Source organism: Lipotes vexillifer, unplaced genomic scaffold (genome assembly GCF_000442215.2).
Source record: "Lipotes vexillifer unplaced genomic scaffold, Lipotes_vexillifer_v1.1 scaffold49, whole genome shotgun sequence".
Lineage (NCBI taxonomy): Eukaryota > Metazoa > Chordata > Mammalia > Artiodactyla > Lipotidae > Lipotes > Lipotes vexillifer.
The window spans coordinates 2,700,989-2,724,844 of NW_006790551.1; the positions used below are offsets into that span (position 1 = coordinate 2,700,989).

General features: G+C 37.6%; 1 protein-coding gene across 1 annotated transcript in view; it reads right to left on the reverse strand.

Moving 5' to 3' along the window:
- Nucleotides 1-23,856, reverse strand: part of EIF4E (eukaryotic translation initiation factor 4E) — a 45,504-nt gene that overhangs the window by 15,286 nt on the left and 6,362 nt on the right. Inside the window, exon 2 of the mRNA XM_007463792.1 lies at nucleotides 838-944. Coding sequence (XP_007463854.1) covers nucleotides 838-944 — 107 coding nt within the window. The remainder of the gene's footprint in view (nucleotides 1-837; nucleotides 945-23,856) is intronic.

Sequence of the window (23,856 nt, forward strand, 5' to 3'; positions counted from 1 at the left end):
TTCCTAGTTTATACAGTTTATATGTCTATACCCTTCAAAGGCATTCTTTTTTTAAAAAATTTTACCGAAGTACAGTTGATTTACAATGTTATGTTAATGTCAGCTATACAGCAAAGTGACTCAGTTATACATATACATAAATTCTTTTTCATATTCTTTTCCATTATGGTTTATCACAGGATACTGAACATAGTTCCCTGTGCTATACAGTAGGACCTTGCTGTTTATCCATTCTAGATGCACCAGTTTGCATCTGCTAATCCCAAACTCCCAGCCCATCCCTCCCCCACACCCCTCCCACTTGGCAACCACAAGACTGTTCTCTTCATAGGCATTCTTACTCAAAAAAATCACCTATGGGCTTCCCTGGTGGCGCAGTGGTTGAGAGTCCGCCTGCCGATGCAGGGGACGCGGGTTCGTGCCCCGGTCCGGGAAGATCCCACATGCCGCGGAGCGGCTAGGCCCGTGAGCCATGGCCACTGAGCCTGCGCTCCGCAGCGGGAGAGGCCACAGCAGTGAGAGGCCCGCGTATGCAAAAAAAGAAAAAAAAAATCACCTATGTGCTAATATTCCAAGCCTCTGTTGTGAGAACTCATTTACTACTGTGGTTTCAATTACCATCAATTACCAATGAATTTCAAACCACTCTTTCAAAGTTCTACTATCTGAGCTCAAGATTCACACATAAAACTGCTTGCTAGACATGGGTCATCCAAATGAAAATGGAATCCTTCACCTATCTAAAACTAGTCTCATCTAACTTTTCCCTCCAAACCTGTCCCATTCACCATTTACCTTGCGGCCTAAGTCAGAACACCTATGTGTCAGAAAGCTTACCTGTTCTGTAAAGGATGTTTAATATAGTGCTCTGGGTTAGCAACCTCCTGATTAGATTCTGTTTTCTCTTCTTCTGTAGGTGGGGGATTAGGAGTAGGGGTGGTTTCCTAGTGGAAAATAATTAAACATTATGAACTTCTTAACATGAAATAACATTAAGAAATTTCTTTATTTTTAAATTTTTATTGAAATATAGTTAATTCACAATGCTGTGTAAAATTAATTCCTATGACAGCAATACTCTAAATAAATTTGAACCAATATTGTCCATATTTTTTTTAAGGAGAATGAATTAACAGAAGCACGGGATAAAATAGACCACAGATCAAACTCTAAGCACCAGACTCTTCATTCTAGCATCTCTTCATTATGAGCAAAAGGTTTCTCAAATTTAAAAACATAATAATAATAATTTTGTATATTGTTATCTTCCACTTACACATTTTAATATAAGATTGTTAGAGACCATGGAAAAAAGTTGGGAAAATCAAGTACCTTTCTTAACATACTAAACACGGTGCATAGTGGGAGTGGGGGAGATACAACTAAAGTTTGGAGAGTATATTAACTATATCACAATGACACAAACACAAAAATCTTTATAAAGTGATCAAGGCAATACTACACAGGTCCTTGCTTTCATGTTACACTATTATATATGGTGACAAAGTCCAGCAACTTCTGTCATTTTCAATTGGCCCTAAGCAAAAAAGCTGGACATTGGCTTGAACTTAAATTCTTCTAGGCTAGACATAACTGTCATCTAAAAATGTCAGGGAAAAAGGGAGGCTGGGAATAATAAGTGTTCTCCACATTAATCCATGTAACTCTTCACCCTACTGTAAATTGGTATCAACAGATAGCTAAGAAAAGGGACCAGAAGCTGAAACAAAAGCTGATACAAAAAAGGAGGGCACTGCAACAAGGGTTTGGATATCAGATTTAAATCCAACTAGCAAGACAATACAGATATATGTTCACATTAACAACATTCTGTAAATCAGAGATGTATGGTCTAAAAAAATGACTTCAGGAGCAGACAGGTGATACACATTTTACAAAATAAAATACATTTTTCTTATCAACAAGACACCTCCAGTAAGTACTTTTCACTAGCGTATAAAGTCACTCATAGCAAGGGCTTTATCTTGATTTTGCTCACAACTGTAATGCCAATGATCACAACGCTACACCAATAAGAACTTACTGGCTTGATTACTTAACTGAATAAATTTAAATGCTTACACAGAGCAGTTAAGGCCATAATATTTACACAGAGTAGCCAATGCCTTAATAGCACCAGAGCACCAATCATTTTTACCAGCATTTCCTCATCACAATCAATTTACATGTTCAAATAGATGATCATTACCAAATGCCATTCCTTACTCTACTAGCTTAAAATTAATAATGGTCTCCAGACAGAGGTAGTCTGAGTGAACAGAGAAAATAGCCAACAGTTAGGGACTGATAAGGCAGGGGGTTTGGGGGACAGGGTACCAGAGAAAAGTGAGCTGCAGAGGAGTGAGCCTCAAAAATCTATGTAAAAATCCCTGAAGTCCTTGGCTGTGACTCCTAAACTGAGATGTTCGGAGTGCAACTCCGGGTAGTCTAGCAGGGAACAGCTGAGCCAAGACTTCAGAACCTGAACAGCATTAGGAAGACTAGTTCAGACCCAGCCAGAGGGAATGGTTGAAAACCCTCAACTTTCAGATGAAATCCTAGAAAGGCCATGTCCCAGGTATCAAGTGAAATACATAATCCCTGACAGGATCAAGGGAATCTACTGATAAATAAATTAACTGCCCCCAAGAACCAGACTCTATACTCTGGAGGAAAATAACAGAAGTGTGAGCCTCTATGAATATTATCTACAATACCTAGCAAACAATCAAACATTATTAGACATGCAAAGAAAATTTTTTATAGCAACTAATGATCAAGAGATTAAACTGTCCATAGAAAGGCATCCAGATAACAGATACATGATCCAGATAACAGAGTTAGCAGACAAAGTCTTAATAACTATGACTACTATGGTAAAATAGAAGCTGGAGGGAACTTCCTGGTGGTCCAGTGGTTAAGACTTGGTGCTTTCACTGCCAGGGCTGGGTCTGATCCCTGGTCAGGGAACTAAGATCCCACAAGCCGCATGGTATGGCCAAAAATATAAACAAATGAACAAACAAACAAATAAATCAATAAAATAGAAGATGGGGAAAAAGGATAGAAAAAACAGGAGTATTTGAAAAGGGAATTGAAATCAATTTTTAAAAAGAATCAAATAGACACTAATGAAGTGCCAACTACAATGTCTGAAATTGAGAGCTTATTGAATAACAAGAAACTCGACTTAGCAGAATGTAGGACTGGTGAACTTCAAAGACAGGTCAATAGAAAATATTCAAATAATCACAGAGGAGGGGAAAACAGATAGAAATGTCAAGATGGTTAAAAAGTTCAAGGACAAGGATAAGAGAGAATGGGACAGAAGGAATACAGAAAGAAAGAATAACCAAAATTTACCAAATTGCATGAGGGACTCAAGTCAGATTAAAAAAACTGAGGCAACTCCAAGCAGTATAAATACAAACAAAACTACACCTGGGGGATTTCCCTGGCGGTCCAGTGGTTAGGACTTCGCCTTCCAATGTAGGGGGTGCAGGTTCAATCCCTGGTCAGGGAGCTAAGATCCCACATGCCTCATAGCCAAGAAACCAAAACATAAAAAAAAAAAAAGAAGCAGTATTGTAACAAATTCAATAAAGACTTAAAAAATGGTCCACCGCCAAAAAAAAAAAAACTACACCTCGGCACATTAGACTCAAACTACTGAAAACTAAAGGAGGCAATATTAAAAGCAGTTAGGAAGAAAAATTTTAAAAAGACACATACACATTACTTTCAAAGGAACAATAAGAATAACTGCTAACTTCTCAAAAGAAATTATGGAAACCATCAGACAACAGAATAACATCCTTGTGCTGAAGGGAAAAAACTGTCAACACTGAATTCAGTGCCTAGGAGGGGACTTTCCTGGTGGTCCAGTGGCTAAGACTCTGCACTCCCAATGCAAGGGTCCCGGGTTCAATCCAGGGTCAGGAAACTAGATCCCACATGACACAGCTAAGAGATTAGAAATGAATGACAGGAAAAAAAAGTAAAAAACATAAACACATGGAGACTAAACAATACATTACTAAATAACCGAGAGATCACTGAAAAAATCAAAGAGGAAATCAAAAAATACCTAGAGACAAATTGCAACGAAAACACGACCATCCAAAACCTATGGGATGCAGCAAAAGCAGTTCTAAGTGGGAAGTTTATAGCTATACAAGCCTACCTCAAGAAATAAGAAAAATCTCAAATAAATAATCTAACCTTACACCTAAAGGAACTAGAAAAAGAAGAACAAACAAAACCCAAAGTTAGCAGAAGGAAAGACATCATGAAGATCAGAGCATAAATAAATGAAATAGACACACAAAAAAAAACAATAGCAAAGATCAATAAAACTAAAAGCTGGTTCTTTGAGAAGATACACAAATCTGATAAACCATTAGCCAGACTCATCAAGAAAAAGAGGGAGAGGACTCAAATCAATAAAATTAGAAATGAAAAAGGAGAAGTGACAACAGACACCACAGAAATACAAAGCATCCAAAGAGACTACTACAAACAACTCTATGCCAATAAAATGGACAACCTGGAAGAAATGGACAAATTCTTAGAAAGGTATAACCTACCAAGACTGAACCAGGAAGAAATAGAAAATATGAACAGACCAATCACAAGTAATGAAATTGAAACTGTGATTCAAAATCCTCCAACAAACAAAAGCCCAGGACCAGATGGATTCACAAAGACCTAACACCCATCCTTCTCAAACTCTTCCAAAAAATTGCAGAGGAAGGAACACTCCCAGACTCATTCTATGAGGCCACCATCACCCTGATACCAAAACCAGACAAAGATACTATAAAAGAAGAAAATTACAGACCAATATCACTGATGAATATAGATGTAAAAATCCTGAACAAAAACACTAGCAAACAGAATCCAACACCACATTAAAAGGATCATACACCATGATCAAGTGGCATTTATCCCAGGGATGCAAGGATTCTTCAATATACACAAATCAACAATGTGATACACCATATTAACCAACTGAAGAATGAAACCCATACCATCTCAATAGATGCAGAAAAAACTTTCTTTCACCACCCATTTACGATAAAAACTCTGCAGAAAGTGGGCATAGAGGGAACCTATCTCAATATAATAAAGGCCATATACGACAAACCCATAGCAAACATCATTCTCAATGGTGAAAAACTGAAAGCATTTCCTCTAAGATCAGTAACAAGACAAGGATGTCCACTCTCACCACTATCATTTAACATAGTTTTGGAAGTCCTAGCCTCAGCAAACAGAGAAGAAAAAGAAATAAAAGGAATACAAATTGGAAAAGAAGAAGTAAAATTGTCACTGTTTGCAGATGACGTGATACTATACATAGAGAACCCTAAAGATGCCACCAGAAAACTACTAGAGTTAATCAATGCATTTGGTAAAGTTGCAGGATACAAAATTAATACACAGAAATCTCTTGCATTCCTATACACTAATGATGAAAAATCTGAAAGAGAAATTAAGGAAACACTTCCATTTACTACTGCAACAAAAAGAATAAAATAACTAGGAATAAACCTACCTAGGGAGACAAAAGACCTGTATGCATAGAACTATAAGACACTGATGAAAGAAATTAAAGTTGATACCAAGAGACGGAGAGATATAGCATGTTCTTGGATTGCAAGAATCAATACTGTGAAAATGACTATACTACCCAAAGCAACCTACAGATTCAATGCAATCCCTATCAAATTACCAATGGCATTTTTTACAGAACTAGAACAAAAAATCTTAAAATTTGTATGGAGACACAAAAGACCCCGAATAGCCAAAGCAGTCTTGAGGGAAAAAAACAGAGCTGGAGGAATCAGACTCCCCGACTTCAGACTATACTACAAAGCTACAGTAATCAAGACAGTATGGTACTGGCACAACAGAAATATAGGTCAATGGCACAGGATATAATGTCCAGAGTTAAACCCAGGCACCTATGGTCAACTAATCTATGACAAAGGAGGCAAGAATATACAATGGAGAAAAGACAGTCTCTTCAATAAGTGGTGCTGGGAAAACTGGACAGCTACATGTAAAAGAATGAAATTACAACACTCCCTAACACCATGCACAAGAATAAACTCAAAATGGATTCGAGACCTAAATGGAAGACTGGACATTATAAAACTCTTAGAGGAAAACATAGGAAGAACACTCTTTGACATAAAGCACAGCAAGATCTTTTTTGATCCACCTCCTACAGTAATGGAAATAAAAACAAAAAGAAACAAATGGGACCTAATGAAACTTAAAAGCTTTTGCGCAGCAAAGGAAACCATAAACAAAATGAAAAGACAACCCTCAGAATGGGAGAAAATATTTTCAAACGAATCAACGGACAAAGGATTCATCTCCAAAATATAGAAACAGCTCATGCAGCTCAATATTCAAAAAACAAACAACCTAATTAAAAAATGGGCAGAAGACCTAAATAGACATTTCTCCAAAGAAGACATACAGAGGGCCAAGCAGCACATGAAAAGCTGCTCAACATCACTAATTATCAGAGAAACGCAAAATCAAAACTACAATGAGGTATCACCTCACACCAGTTAGAATGGGCTTCATCAGAAAATCTACAAACAACAAATGCTGGAGAGGGTGTGGAGAAAAGGGAACCCTCTTGCACTGTTGGTGGGAATGTAAACTGATACAGCCACTATGGACAACAGTATGGAGGTTCCTTAAAAAACTAAAAATAGAATTACCATAAGATCCAGCAATCCCATTACTGGGCATATACTCAAAGAAAACCACAATTCAAAGACACACGCACCCCAATGTTCACTGAAGCACTATTTACAATAGCCAGGTCATGGAAGCAACTTAAATGCCCATCAACAGACAAATGGATAAAGGAAATGTGGTATATATACAATGGAATATTATTCAGCCATAAAAAGGAACGAAACTGGGTCATTTGTTGAGATGTCGATGGATCTAGAGACTTTCATACAAAGTAAAGTAAGTCAGAAAGAGAAAAACAAATATCGTATATTAACACATATATGTGGAACCTAGGAAAATCGTACAGATGAACCAGTTTTCAGGGCAGAAATTGAGACCAGATGTAGAGAACAAATGTATGGGCCGCAAGGGGGGAAAGCTGCGGAGGGTGGTGGTGGTGGTGTGATGAATTGGGGGATTGGGATTGACATGTATACACTGATGTGTATAAAATTGATGACTAATAAGAACCTGCTCTATAAAAAAAAAAGTGATCAAATGTGTATTATTGGAAAGGAGCAAAAATAGATCATGTTTATTGTCTAAAAATATATATATATTTGATTTTTGAAAAAAAAAAATCAACAGAAATTAAAAACTCACCTTTGACCTTACTGAAACCTAGCATCCCTCTCCTGATTTAACTACTGCTTTATTATGTAGCTTTTAAACATATGCTTCTGAATGTTTGAAAATATTAAATATTATTTTGTTTTATTGAGGTGGATCTTTTCGTATGTATGGATACTATATGTATTTCTGGAAATTGCTGCACACAGTTTTACTCTGTCTCAAACTGCATTTTAATCAATGCAAAAAGTTGAAATATTATAAAGAACAATGCTTGGAATACCATATATTTTTCTTTGATATTTTTAATTGAATTTTTTATATGTAAAAGTCACTTAAAAATGTTAGTGCCAGTTTGTACCAGCTTTCTAGCAGACAACTGGGTAACTGGAATGAAGCATTGATGTCCAGACTCTGTAATTCTCAAAATCCTTGTTGCTTTGGGAATGTTTGGACTTTATTAAGTTGATGACAAGATAAACTGTTATTCACTGCATATTACTACACAGACATATTACTGACTTTATTACTCTATTATTAACAGTAGAATTGGCATTTTTACAATAAATATTATAGGGATTCATGTTAAGTAATAAGAATTTTCTTCTGGAAGCAAGATTTTTGAAGCAAATTATGATGTTATAGAGAGAAATTATATAAATCATTATATACTATCTTAGAATATTGAGATGCTGAAAGGTGCCTATAAATAGTGTCATAAATAAAACTGTTCACTTTCTCAAAGAAAAAAAAAGAAAAAAAAAAGAGTTCGAATGCTGCAACTAAGGATCTCACCCGCCACAACAAAGATCCCACATGCCACAACTAAGACCTGGCACAGCCAAATAAATAAGTAAATATTTTAAAAAAGAAAAAAGAATTCAGTGCCTAGGAAAAATATCCTTCAGAAATACAGAAGTCAAGTCAGACTCACACAGACACATACACAAACACACTCTCACACCCAAGGTCCAAAGTAAGAGGAACACCAAAGGAAAGTTTCAGGCTAGAGGGAAAAGTTCCCAGATGAGAGAACGGAAGTGCAAAAAAGAATGAAAAGCACTGGAAAAGGTAAATGCGTGGGTAAACATATGAAAAACTATTAACAGTTTAAAGGAATAATAATGATGCCTTGTGTAGTTTAACATAATAACGACAGTCCTACCAAAGGACTGGGTATATATGGATTTGTGAGGTTGGATGTGTGAATAAAAGATACTCTTCCTGGGACGTCCCTGGCTGTTCAGTGGTTGGGACTCTGAGCTTCCACTGCAGAGGACACAGGTTTGATCCCTGGTGGGGGAACTGGAATCCCACATGCCTCATGGGGTGCTCAAAAAAGAAAAAAGATACTCTTCCTCCCAAACTTAAGAAATACTGCAAATTCTCTTATTTACCTAAATTAAAAGACAGGGCTTCCCTGGTGGCACAGTGGTTAAGAATCTGCCTGCCAATGCAGGTCACACAGGTTCGAACCCTGGTCCCGGAAGATCCTACATGCCGCGAAGCAACTAAGCCCGTGTGCCACAACTGCTGAGCCTGAGCTCTAGAGCCTGCGAGCCACAACTACTGAGCCCATGTGCCGCAACTACTGAAGCCTGCGCACTTAGAGCCCATGCTCTGCAACAAGAGAAGCCACTGCAGTGAGAAGCCCGTGCACTGCAACGAAGAGTAGTCCCCGCTCACCACTAGAGAAAGCCCGCGCGCAGCAACAAAGACCCAACGCAGCCAAAAAGTAAATAAATAAAATTTAAAAGAATTGGCTACCATCTTTAAAACAAACAAAAAAAAGACAAATGATAAGTAAAACATACTCATAAGTTCACAATCCTCATTACAAACCATACTTTCACAGCACTTATTTACACCTTTTACCTCAGCAGCATGTAAAAGACAATCAATCACAGTATGAGTAATTACAAGTTTCATAGGGTAAAAAATGTCACTTCCTAACTCCTTTAGTACTTTCCTTTCTTTTCTCTTATTCTACTCTTTTCACCATTAGGAGAATGATGGAAAGCTTAGATGGTATCAAAAGTCTCTAGATACATAAGAACTAAATGCAGGTAATAACTCAGAAAAAAATATGTTCACTTCCTTAAAAAGCGTTCCTTTGAATTTTACATTCTACATTAGCTGAAATATTAGCCTTTTTATTAATAATATATAATTTTGGGGTTTTCCTGTAACTAAAATAAATATAGCTACTCATCTTTAAATGATTGTGTAGATGTATAAGTATACTAGTTTAAAAACTTAACAGTCTTTGCTTTTAATATTATATAAACGTGCTAGATTAAGACAAATGCTCTAAAAACACTTTGAAAAAAATGTTTATTAACCATAAACAATCTTTTCAGTATTTGAAATCCTTTTTTAATATAAGTGTAGTATTGATGTTTCTTTTTTAGATTTTTTTTTTTCCCTTGGCCACACCATGAGGCATGCGGGATCTTAGTTCCCTAACCAGGAATTGAACCTGTACCCCCTGCAGTGGCATGCGCAGAGTCCTAACCACTGGACTGCCAGGAATTCCCATCTTTTTTGGCCTTTTAAATTATTATCTACAGTTTAATAGATGTTTAAATTTTTAAACTTATTTGAATTTCTTAATTCCTCTTAATAAAGCAAAAGTGATTAATAGCCAATTGTTTCCATGACAGAATAAAAAATACTCAAATACTCTACAAAAATACTCATTCACATGGCACAGACCAAATCTAGTAAGATTCAGAAATCATTTTCATGATGGAAATTACTTATGAAAACATTAATATTTAAAATCATGTATTAAAAGGGCATATTTTCTCAATACAAATTTTCTCAGGTCGTATTTTGCTATGGTCATATACTTATCACAACAATCCATTCGTAATCAATAGAAATTTTTTTAATGCATGTACTTTTTAATATTTATTTTTTGGCTGCATTGAGTCTTAGTTGCAGCACGCAGGATCTTTCGTTGCACTGTGCGGGCTTCTCTCTAGCTGCGGCATGTGGGCTTAGTTGCCCTGGGGCATGTGGGATTTTAGCTCCCCGACCAGGGATCGAACCCACACCCTCTGCATTGGGAGGCAAAGTCTTAACCACTGGACTGCTAGAGAAGTCCCCATCCTGTAAACATTTTTAAAAAAATTATTTATATTTTATTTTTGGCTGTGTTGGGTCTTCGCTGCTGTGCATGGACTTTTCTCTAGTTGCCGTGAGTGGGGTGCTACTCTTCACTGCGGTGCGCAGGCCTCTCACTGCAGTGGCTTCTCTTGTTGCAGAGCACTCTAGGCGCATGGGCTTCAGTAGTTGTGGCACAGGGGCTCAGCAGTTGTGGCTTGTGGGCTCTAGAGCGCAGGCTCAGTAGTTGTGGTGCACGGACCTAGTTGCTCCGCCGGCATGTGGGATCTTCCCAGACCAGGGCTCGAACCCGTGTTCCCTGCATTGACAGGCAGATTCTTAACCACGGGATTCTTAACCACTGCACAACCTGAGAAGTCCGCCACCCTGTAAGCTTCTTGAGTCTGCAATTATGTTGCAAATTATTGCAAAGGAAAACATTATTTTTGTTTGAGACTACTCAGACACGCCTTATTATAAAATCATTTTGTCATTTCTTTCAACTTGTTTTATTTTTTTGTTTAAAATCTCTTAACTTTGAAATAATCAGGATGCTTTTTTTCTTATTTTCAACTTAGAGAAAGCAAAACAAAAGTAATAGCCATGTAGGATGTTATTTTAAACTTTCAGATTAATTCTATGGGGGTGGTCTATTCTATGGGGAAATTCCAATCCCCTATACCTTTTTTTTTTTGGCGGTACGCGGGCCTCTCACTGTTGTGGCCTCTCCCGTTGCGGAGCACAGGCTCCAGACGCGCAGGCTCAGCGGTCATGGCTCACGGGCCCAGCCGCTCCGTGGCATGTGGGATCTTCCCGGACCGGGTCACGAACCCACGTTCCCTGCATCGGCAGGCGGACTCTCAACCACTGCGCCACCAGGGAAGCCCCCCTATACCTTTTGAATCCATGGTAGTATATACAATGAGAAGTAATATCCAGAATGATGGCCGTGCTATATTAAATTATTCGATCAGGGACTTCCCTGGTGGTCCAGTGGTTGACTCCACGCTCCCAATGCAGGGGGCCTGGGTTCAATCCCTAGTCAGGGAACTAGATCCGCATGCCACAACGAAAGATCCCTCACGCCACATCAAAGATCCTGTGTGCCACAACTAAGACCTGGTATAGCCAAACAAATAAAATTCTTTGATCAAAAATGACTTATAATTATGGACATATGCCAAATAAGAATGATGAAATACATTTTTAAAAGAATCCTAGAAAGGGGAATTCCCTGAAAGTCTAGTGGTTAGGACTTGGCACGTTTATTGCTATGGCCTGGGTTCAATCCCTGGTCCGGGAGCTAAAGTCCCGCAAGCCGCTCGGTGTGGCAAAAAAACAAAAACAAAACTTTCAGGTCAATCCCGAGTTAAGCATAAACCTCAATTAACTATAACAGATGTTCAAATTATTCATTATTTGTCTCAATTTGCTAAATATTTATTTTTTTTTTTTGGCTGCATTGAGTCTTCGTTGCTGCACGCAGGCTTTCTCTAGTTGTGGTGAACGGGGGCTACTCTTTGTTGCGGCGAGTGGGCTTCTCTTGTTGCGGAGCACGGGCTCTAGGTGTGCGGGCTTCAGTAGTTGTAGCAAACAGGCTCAGTAGTAGTGGCTTGTGGGCTCTAGAGCACAGGCTCAGCAGTTGTGACATATGGACTTAGTTGCTCTGCAGCACGTAGGATCTTCCCAGACCAGGCTTGAACCAGTGTCCCCTGCACTGACAGGAGGATACTTAACCACTGTGCCACGAGGGAAGCCCTGATAAGTACTTTTAATATAAATTGACTTTAAAATTAAAATTAAAGTATTTTGAAATTATATCTTCTCTTAAAATTCTTTGTAAGGCTATTAACTAGTTAGGTATCTAAGACTTAGGATCACCAAAAAACAGGTCGGAAGAGGAGTACTATGGGATACTTGTAGCACCAACTTCACAAAATTCTCCCTAAAAACCCTGAACAGGTGTTTTCACGGGATATGTTTAAAATGGATTTAATTAGATATTTTTTAATTATATGAGATCATCAAAGAAGCAATAAACAAGGTTATCACATTATATGGGAACTTTTTACAAACTTGTCATTTTTATGGTTGCTTCCTACAGAGCAGACAGTAAAATAGTTTTAAATTTACACTCAGTTTTTTGTTTTGGCCACGCCGGGCGACTTGCGGGATTTCAGTCCCCGACCAGGGATTGAACCAGTGCCCTCCACAGTGAAATCACAGAGTCCTAACCACTGGACTGCCAGGGAATTCCCTACATCCGGTTTAAAAACAAAATTCTCTACTGGAAAGTCCCACAACATCCCTCTACCTACTCTCTCAGCTTGGTGGTCTCCCCCATAAGCAATTTTCTTTGGAAATTACTTTTTAAATATCCATGTTTTATCAGTACTTCTAGGTTCGAAAATTACCCAAACCAGGAAAGGCTACTTTAAAAGACTATGACTACTCTCAAGACACCACAAGGAGAAGCCCGCACACCGCAACAAAGAATAGGCCCCCGCTTGCCACAACTAGAGAAAGCCCGCGCACAGCAATGAAGACCCAACACAGCCAAAAATAAACAAATAAATATATTTTCTGAAAAAGTGAATTGAGAAAAAGATTAATTAAAAATAAAAGACTATGACTACTTTCAAAGTAATCAAATACAATTTTAACCTAAAAAACAATCTGCAAGTGAAAAACCACTGTTTTTCAAGTGGGTAGAATGGCGAGTAAAGAAGCCATGAGATGGTACAGTGTTTACCTAGAAGACAGTAATGAACCAGGGAGTCTGAAAGTGAGGGTTCATGAAACCAAAGATAGAGCTAGAATGGTAGGCTGGAGCAAGACTGTAAAAGGCCTCAAAGGTCAGGCTAAAACTGTACCTTTCCACATGCAAGCAATGGAAGCCACTAATTAACAGGTCAAAGTGATTAAATACAAATAACAAGTAAGGGAATAGAAGAGACAACCAGTTTAAGTACAAGTTATTAAACCTGGTTTTGGATTTGCTGAGTTTATGAGATTCAAATAAAATTGTATGGAGGGGGAGAATAAATTAAGAGCTTGTGATTAGCAAATACAAACTACTAGACATAAAACAGATAAACAACAAGGTCCTACTGTATAGCACAGGGAACTATATTTAATATCTTGTAATAATCTATAATGGAAAAGAGTATGGAGAAGTACATACATACATATATTAAACTGAATCACTGTGCTGTACACCAGAATCTAACACAACGCTGTAAATAAACTGAATCTCAATTAAAAAAATTTTTTTAATGTACAGTATAATTTCGTGGTCCCAGGGCTAAGTAGCTGTCACACCAATAGAAGTAAAGTTGAAGGGGAAGAAATAAAGTCGAGCAAGAGTGGGACAAGTCTAACAATTAGCTGCAAAAAATTTCAAGCAGTTTTACTGCATTCTGCAAAAATCAGCAAATGTATCAGTCACAATTATTAACCATGTAGTACAATCTTAAGAGTATAAAGCTAGATACTTCCCGGACCTAGCATCAGTTCTGTGGGGTTTTCTCTAATCTGACTACAAAATTTAGATTATTCCTTCTAGCCATGTTCAAATCTACACTGATTAAATTCCAAAACCAAGGTGCACTTTTTCCATGGCTATGAACATTCAAGATTTCTTAGCAACCCTCAGCCCTAACACACAAACTATCTCTTGTAGAAATATAAGGAGCCTTCCCCTCATGACAACCAATCACCTAAGCCTTCATTTGAAATGCACAAATACTGGGAGTTCCCTGGTGGCCTAGTGGTTAAGATTCCGGGCTTTCACTGCCTTGACCCGGGTTCAACCCCTGGTTGGGGAACTGAGATCTGGCAAGCTGCACAGCACAGCCAAAAACAAAAAAGTACACAAATATCAATAGTTCCCTGGCACTAAAAATGGCTTAAAGCACTCAAAATCAGACCTTCTGCAGGTTCTAGTCTACAACCAAGTTAAGTATAGAAATGGAAAGTAAACATTTAGAAATTTGACAGTATATTTATGTCTGTTCAAACTAATAATATAAAATTCAGGCTTATATTTTGTATGCCTTTTTTCATCTCTTTATCCTATTGTTATCATTTTACAAAACATTAGATTGGAAATTGTTTAAAAACAAAACAAACTAGTTTTCTACCAAAGTATGAGAGACACTGGTTTAGATTACACACTCTGGAGCCATGTTACCCAGGTTGGAATCCCAACTCTGCCATTCACAGATACATGGTTTGGTGGGGCAAAACATCATAGTACCAAATAACAGATAACAATATTATTGGTAACCCATCTCCAGTAGCACTTCCTTATATTTCCCCTTCCTTCCTTCACTATTTTTTAGCTGAATGGCAAAGACCATTTGTGGCTTTAATAAAAATGTAAATGCTATTATGGCCAAGGCAGCTACAATTATCTCTACCAGTTACTAACCCAACATTTCAGTAAACTGAAGGCATTAAATAAAGATATGAAATAATGAACAGAAGGGTGAGCCAAGTAAGAACAGGAAAAGATGGTAGTGTTCTATGATTTTTAAAGTGGTTAACACCAATCCTCACACTTCTACCAAACTATGAGTTTTTACTTGATAGGTAACATTTACTAAGCAGTTACTAACAAGCAATGGGCTGCATATTTTTACATATGTTATTCAGTATATTCAATCTTCACAATACTGTGAAACTACTACTCTCTCCACTCTTCAAATTTAAGCCCTGGGAAGTTAACAAGTCTTATCTATATTCTACATTTTATTGCAGGACTGTCAAGATTCATAGCTAGGGATACTATGTGTACAAATTTTACCTGTTTGTCGTTTCAGCATAATTATTATTACTAAAACCCTGGTTCACTCTCACAAGTGCCCAAAATTGGATAACAAATTATATATTGTTACCAAGGTACTCTTTCCAGGCAGCATAACCCTACAGTATGTACTATGCTTTGTACCACAGCCTCAGGCTCAACACTTTCACTATCTTCCAAGTGCATGCCACTGCCAATAAATTAGAAGAAAGGCATGAATGGTACACTTCACTCTTCAAACACACACACACAAACATACACACACACACACAATCCCACTACTAGGGGAAAAAGCAAGTAAATACCAATGATTGATTATACTGATTTTGTATTATGCAAGACAGTGTACTAAATGCCTATGTGATCAAAATATCTTAGAAATACAGGTAAGCATATATAAAAGCTACCTTTTATGGATACAAATAATTAACTCTAAGAAGATTATTTTTTAATACAACATATGTAAATAGACTTCAGGATACTTTACTCTTCCTTTTAGTATCCAAACATTCAGTTCCCAGGTCTCTTTTTAGTAAAGATACATTTGCCCCAGCACTCTACCATATGTAAATTAGTATAATTAATTAACTAGTACACAAAAACAAATAAAGCCTCACCACCTGCCTTGTAATGAATGAAAAAAAAATCTGGTGTAAACAGTGAAAATTATCACAAATAATTAAACCAACTGTTTTCAGTGTCAGTTTTCAAATGTATATCTATAGTAAAGGAATACCAGCTAATCTGGCATCCCTCATCAGGAAAAGTGCAGCTGTGGATTTTGCAGGTCTTCTTCCTTGTCTGTAATAAAGAATCAAATTGGTGACCTCTGTGCCATAAACTAAAGGGCCGAAGCAGATAAACAACATATGTAGATTCAGCAAAATACAAACCTTTTAAGTTTAGAACACTGCTCAAATGGAGAATTTATTTTTCATGTAAAGGACTGTGAGATCCCATATATCAATTCGGATTCAAGACAGTACTTTTTAACATTCCTTTTTACTAATATAATATGACACCTAAACAATAATATTGAAAGCTGAGGTACAGAGGGAAGAGCTTTGACCATCTGCACAAATTGTGTTGTGTCTAAAAATTACTACAAAATTTAATAGCTGTTCAATTTATTATTTAAGTAATAATAATGTAATTATCTGACTAAAATTGATGACTAGCCCTAGACTTAAGTGAACAGAGTTAAATTTGCTATGCTACAGCTAAAAATTTGTATTTCTGGATAGTCAGCAAATTACACTTAACCACATTCTACTAATAAAAAAATTCCTATAGGTCAATTTTGAATTTCTTATCTTCTAGAATATAATTTTAAAACTAGAAAGACTTGTAGGCATCTTGTTACATTTAAAATAAACTAATTCCTAAAGGAACACTAATATCTGTCAACCAAATTACTCTGCACATCTTAATGTAGCTTAGGGCAAGACTACAAATTCAGGAAGTGTGACAGAGACATAAGAAATAACAAGCATGTATGATCAAGAAAGATGAGGTTAACAATAAAATTTAAACGTCAATACTACTTAAACCAAAGGCTACCAGAAGATTCACATTTTTTAAATAACTAAGGAGAAATTTATATAAGTTGAACATTATACAAAAGTAAAAATTAGTGCTTCAAAATAACATTAAAATGATGTTAGGACATTTACATTGCACAAAATTATATTGGTTCCCGTAACATGATGATTTCTATTTCATTCATTCTTTAAAGATTTATAATTACAATATGAAAGGCAAACATTTTAAAGAATTTAACTGCTGATTCTTTTAAAGTTTATTCCTTTTAAAACTTTGAAAAGCATAACTAAAATTTAATGAAACTGGTTAAATATTAGTTTAAAAAAATCAATTTTAGGGACTTCCCTGGTGGCACAGTGGTTAAGACTCCATGCTCCCAATGCAGGGGGCCCAGGTTCAATCCCTGGTCAGGGAACTAGATCCCACATGCATGCCACAACTAAGAGTTCGCATGCCACAACTAAGGAGCCCTTCTGCCACAACTAAGACCCGGCGCAACCAATTAACAAAATAAATATTTTTTAAAGTCAATTTTAACATGTCAGCTAAACAAATAAGCAGTTGAATTCTTTTTAAATTCCATGTGTTAGTTTTTTTTAAAGTTCTGTAATGTTAAAGTTAAAATTTCAATGTAAACTATGGTTTAATAAGAAAATTAGATTTATCCTTTTATTCTCCAAGTATTTAAACCATTTTTCAAAAGAAATCAACCAGGCTTCCCTGGTGGTGCAGTGGTTGAGAGTCAGCCTGCCGATGCTGGGGACACGGGTTTGTGCCCCAGTCCGGGAAGATCCCACATGCCGCAGAGTGGCTGGGCCCGTGAGCCATGGCCGCTAAGCCCACGCGTCCGGAGCCTGTGCTCCGCAATGGGAGAGACCACAACAGTGAGAGGCCCGCGTACCGCAAAAAAAAAAAAAAAAAATCCACCAATATTTCTTTAAAAATTAGAAAACCAGGTACTACAGTCACTGTTTCAAATGTCCCCAGGTTTATAGAGTATGAGTATATCCTTCCACTTAAGTTAATGAACCATCCAAACTTCCAAATATAAAAACTTCTATATTCTTTAACCCAGTTATACTTTTAAGAGATTTCTTCAAAGGAACTGTCAGGACAAGAAAAGCTTTATATATTTTATATCAGGAAGCAAAACTAGCGGCAATATATATATTAAAAAATATGACCAAAAGGCAACAGATAAATCATGGTGTTTATAATATAGGCACTAGAAGTGATGTTTGAAAAATCATTTTAAAATGTTAACATAAAAGTAGAAAAAAGATTTCAGGACTGAATAATAAGAACTTTACTTTTGTGGGGGAGGGCACTTTATTTTTAATTTAACCAGTCCCAAATAAACGTGGTACATCCAGACAACGGAATATTATTCTGCACTAAGAAAAAAGCTAACAAGCTGTGAAAAGACATGGAGGAATCTTAAATGCTTATTACTAAATGAAAGGAGGCTTAAGAGGCTATCTACTGGGCTTCCCTGGTGGCGCAGTGGTTAAGAATCCACCTGCTAATGCAGGGGACACAGGTTTGAGCCCTGCTCCGGGAAGATCCCCCATGCCACGGAGCAACTAAGCCTGTGCACCACAACTACTGAGCCTGCGCTCTAGAGCCTGTGAGCCACAACTACTGAGTCCACGTGCCACAACTACTGAAGCCCGTGTGCCTAGAGCCCATGCTCTGCAACAAGGGAAGCCACCACAACGAAGAGTAGCCCCCGCTCGCCACAACTAGAGAAGGCCCGCAGGCAGCAATGAAGACCCAACACAGCCAAAGAAATATATAGAAAAATGAAATAAATACATAAAAAATATTAAAAAAAAGAAACTATAGACTGCATGATAACTATATGATAAGAACTATATTTCTGGAAAAGACAAAACTACAGGGACAGCAAAAAGATTAGTGCTTGCTGGGGGTTAGGGAGGAAGACGGATGAACAGACAGAAGACTTTTAGGCAGTGAAGGTACTCTGTATGAAACCTATAATGCTAACTGTGTTATTTCACATGTGTCCAAACCTACAGAATATACAACACCGAGAGTGAGTCGTGATGTAATGAACAGACTTCAGGTGATAATGACATGTCAATGTAGGTTCATCCAGTGTAACAAATGTACCCCTCTGGTGTGGAATATTGATTGTGGGGGAGACTGTGATGTTGGGGCAGGAGGTATATCAGAACCTTTGTACCCTCCTGTCTACTTTGTAGTGAACCTAAAATGTCTCTAAAAAAGTCAAAGGAAAAGAAATAGACACAAAGAGAGACATGGTGAGAAAAAAGAATCCACAAACAAGTAAAGCAAAATATTAACCAGAGAACATGTTGTTGGGATTGCAGATTATTTTTTCTTCATACAGAGCTAAATGTTCCAAATTTATTCTAACAAAATTATACTGAAGCCCAAATATACACAGACTCTACTCCTGGACTGTTCAGTCTGTTCCAAAGATGTCAGTCCCCACTTGCACCAATATCACATTTTTATAAGCTACCTTTGTTGAATAATGTTTTTTTCTCCATGTAGGGCAAATTCTCCATTCCCCTTTTCTCCTCCTTTTCAAAAATTTACTGCTAATTCTCATTTGTTTATTCTTTCAAATAAACTTGCAAACTTTTTCTCTAAAGGGCCAGAGAGTAAATATTTTAGGCTGGTAAACTTCTATCACTTATTCATTGTTTTGTTTTATTTTTTGAAATAAAAACCATTCTTGGGACATCCCTGGTGGCAAAAAAAAAAAAAAAGTTCTGGAAGATGTGACCCACCAAAGTGAAACAAGTAACCAAATAAGAGGAAAACAAGAGATACAGCAAACAGAGGAGTGCAACACAGAAGTCATATGAGAGCAAATAAGGAACATAGTCAAAAGAGATCCAAAAAAGACAGGTGTGCACCAGATACAGAGAGCCAACGGTCTAGACTGGAGCAATGTGATTCAGGCTACATTCATGTGCTGTTATGACCAAGAGGCTTACTATTGTACCTTTTATTAAAAAACGACTGCCATGTGTCTGGCCTGGACATTTTTTTGGGGGTATTTTTTGAATTGTAAATTTATTATTTTTTAAAATTTATTTATTTATTTATTTATCTATTGCTGCATTGAGTCTTCGTTGTGGTGCACGGGCTCCTCATTGCGGTGCTTCTCTTGTTGCAGAGCATGGGCTCTAGGCACACGGGCCTCAGTAGCTTTGGCTTGTGGGGCTCTAGAGCACAGGCTCAGTAGTTGTGGTGCACAGGCTTAGTTGCTCCGCAGCATATGGGATCTTCCCAGACCAGGGCTCGAACCTGTGTCCCCTGCACTGGCAGGCGGATTCTTAACTACTGCACTACCAGGGAAGTCCCTGGCCTGAACATTCACGTACCCATAACTCAGCTTAAAAATATGTTAACATGGACTTCCCTGGTGGCGTAATGGTTGAGAGTCCGCCTGCCGACGCAGGGGACGCGGGTTCGTGCCCCGGTGTGGGAAGATCCCACATGCCGCGGAGCAGCTGGGCCCGTGAGCCATGGCCGCTAAGCCTGCGCGTCTGGAGCCTGTGCTCCGCAACAGGAGAGGCCACGACAGTGAGAGGCCCGCGTACCGCAAAAAAAAAAAAAAAATTAAAAAAAAAATATATGTTAACAAAGCTCCTTTTTCCTCTTCTGTGCCCTGCTCCCCGGAACAGCTCAGAATTTCACACCAGAATTAACCTATTCTTAAACAAGATACAGAGCAGCTCACTCGATGAGACCACTCTCCTAACTGAAGGCTCTGCCTGGCCCATACCACAGACCCAGCAGATAACTGTAGAGTCCTTTGTTTCCCAGAACATGTTCATGATCTTGCCCACTCGTTTTCCCAAGATGGGCTCTAGTAGAAATTCCAGGAAGCTGAAGCCAAACTATAACCCAGAAATGGTGTTCAGCTTATCTTAGGAACCTACCTTTAACAGGAGCAATACCGCGATTTCGCTACACATCAGCTAAGTTTTTAGTTTTTCAAAACTAAAATACTTAGCTGAAAGATATACACACTGGAGATTAAACTCTAAAGATAATTATATGTAAAAAAAAAAATTCAAGGGAATGACTAACATGAAAGTCAGGACAGTGAGTAGGGAAGGAGGCAAAGAAATGAAAATGTGATCAAAGAGTATAAGATTGAGGTCCTGGGGCTTCCCTCGTGGTGCGGTGGTCAAGAATCTGCCTGCCAATGCAGGGGATACAGGTTCGAGCCCTGGTCCGGGAAGATCCCACATGCCGCAGAGCAACTAAGCCCGTGAGCCACAACTACTGAGCCTGCGCTCTAGAGCCCGCGAGCCACAACTACTGAGCCTGCACTCTAGAGCCCGTGCTCCACAACAAGAGAAGCCACCGCAATGAGAAGCCCACACACTGCAACAAAGAGTAGCCCCTGCTCCCCGCAACTAGAGAAAGCTCGTGCACAGCAACAAAGACCCAACACAGCCAAAAATAAATAAAAATTAAGACAAAAACTGAGGCACTGATGTTGTCTTATGTGATGGGTATATGGGTCTTCAGATTATTACTCTAAAACTTACGTACAAATGTATTTCACATTTTTTCTACATATAAGCATCTCGCTATTAGAAAAGAGAGGATCTCTAACAACAACAAAGAACAATTGTAGCAAGATGGACAACAACAGTCACAGAAGTGTTTTATTTGACCAGTAGTTTTTAAATTTTCAGTTTGTTGCCAAAACATTCACCTTACATATACTACCCCATGTGTAGAATGACACAGGTAAAGGGTTATTCATCACAGTACTGAAACAGCAAATGGTTCCAAAGCAAGTTACATGGCTAAGCCCAGTGGGGACGGGGGGGCTGCAGATTACTCAAAGGTATGGATACAGGGAGGTATGATTCTTTAGGGGGCATAACTAACAATCTTCCATACCTGGAAGTTTTCTATTGCCTTTCTCAAATAATAATAGTAGTTACCAATCTTTCTAATTGGTCAATTTATCACCTAGTCCTTGGCTCACCTGGTATGGATCACATAGCCACACCAATAAACACAAACGGTACTATAATTTATCCCCAAATTAACGATCACATTCCCTTTTACAATCTATACAGGAATATTATAAACTCGAATATACTTATATGCCTTAATTGAACCCTAGCAAATGTTCATCAGTATAGAAATAAAAATGTTTTAAGACCAAACCATGTACTACATACCATCAGAAAAGAAGTGAAAGCTTTGTGTTTACATGTAATGCTCTAAAAAATATATTACTAAGTGAAAAACACAATGTGCCAGAATAGTGTACAGAGTTGGCTACCATTTATTTTTTTGAAAGGATATACAGCTGATCCATGAACAACGTAGGGGTTAGGAGCACTGACCCTCTACACAGTCTTAAATCCACACATAACTTTATAGCCAGCCCTCCTCATCCAAGGTCCCACATTTGCAGATTCAAACAACCGCAGATCACATAGTACTTTAGTACGTATTAAGTGAAAAAAACCCGTGTATGTATAAGTGGAGCCATGCAGTTCAAACCCATGTTGTTCAAGAGTCAACTGCAAATCATATTTGCTTGTATATATAGTTGTCTATATCTGTGGGGGACTGATTCTAGGATCCTCTCAGATACCAAAATCTATAGATGTTCAAGTCCCTTATATAACATGGCATAGTAAAGACAGCTCTCCAAAATTTGATCCACAGCTGGTTGAATCCTCAGACGGAAATCCATGGATGGGGGGCAAACTGAATACAAATCTCTACAGAAAGATATGAACTGACCATGGTGGTTGCCCCTAGAAGTGATCCACCTGGATGGGATCAGCTTGAGAAGACTTCATTGTATACTCTTTTTGTACAAAATTTGAGTTGTGGACAATGTATACAATGGGCTATTCACACACACATTTTCTTAAACAGCAAAACAAGGTCATAGGACAATTGTAATTTTAGGACAATTTTAATTGTCCATACAAGACCAAATAATTATCTTTGAAAGTTTAAAATATAGAGAGAAAAAAATTAAAAAATAAAATACAGAAAGACATTTTCTAGAATAAAATTAAAAAATAACTTGCCCAACCAAACTGGTCTTTGTCATATTCAGTTGTACCTTACAAAGTTATAATACAACATGTGTTTGTATACAGCAGGATATGTCTAGATTCTACAGCCACATTGTCCAATTTGGTATCCCCTAGCTACATATGGAATTAAATTTCAATTGATTAAAAATTACAATTAATACAAGATTAAAATTCATCTCCTGGGTTGGATTAGTCTTATTTCAGTGCTCAATAGTGCCACTAGGGGCTACCGTATTGGTCAGCACAAATACAGAACACTTCCATCATCACAGAAAGTTCTCCTGGACAGCCTTTTTTAAGAAGAATCCTCAAAAAAACTGGTTAACACTGGATGCTTTGGAGAAAACTAGGTGACTGGAGAAAATAGATAGGAGATAGGTTTTTCACACCAGTAAGACAGGACTTTGCCTGTGCCAGGCAGCACCCTTAATGTTTCATGTTAACTCACTTAATCCTTACTGTACTTCAATATAATTAGTTTCCTTTGTAATCCTATGTATTTTATTTAATTTAAAGACAGTATTCTGAAAATGAGGTCACAGGCTCCAGCTGTTTGCTAAAAGGATCCATCTGAATTTTGGAACATGAGCATTTATTACTCATCTTCAAGAAAAAAGCTATTTAAAAAAGCTAAAATACCATTATCTATAAACCAAAACCCAAAAGAGATTTTACTAAATATTATTTTAAAATACGTCACACAAGTTCAAAAGAAAAAATAAAATGTATCGCTCCTAAACTCATCATGCCACCACCCATAAACCATCTGATACAACCTTTCAGATATGATTTTATGTTTATTTGTGTATAATGATGACCTATCCATCAATTTTATCCATAAGGTAAGAGTTTTGCTGAAGGCAAAGAGTTGGACATTTTAGTTTTGGTTGAATTTTAGTTTTTTTTTCAGTATAGTAATAAAGCTTGAAGATAGGACCTGGTTTGAAGTTCTACCTCTCTCACTTAGGAACTATGTGACCTTGG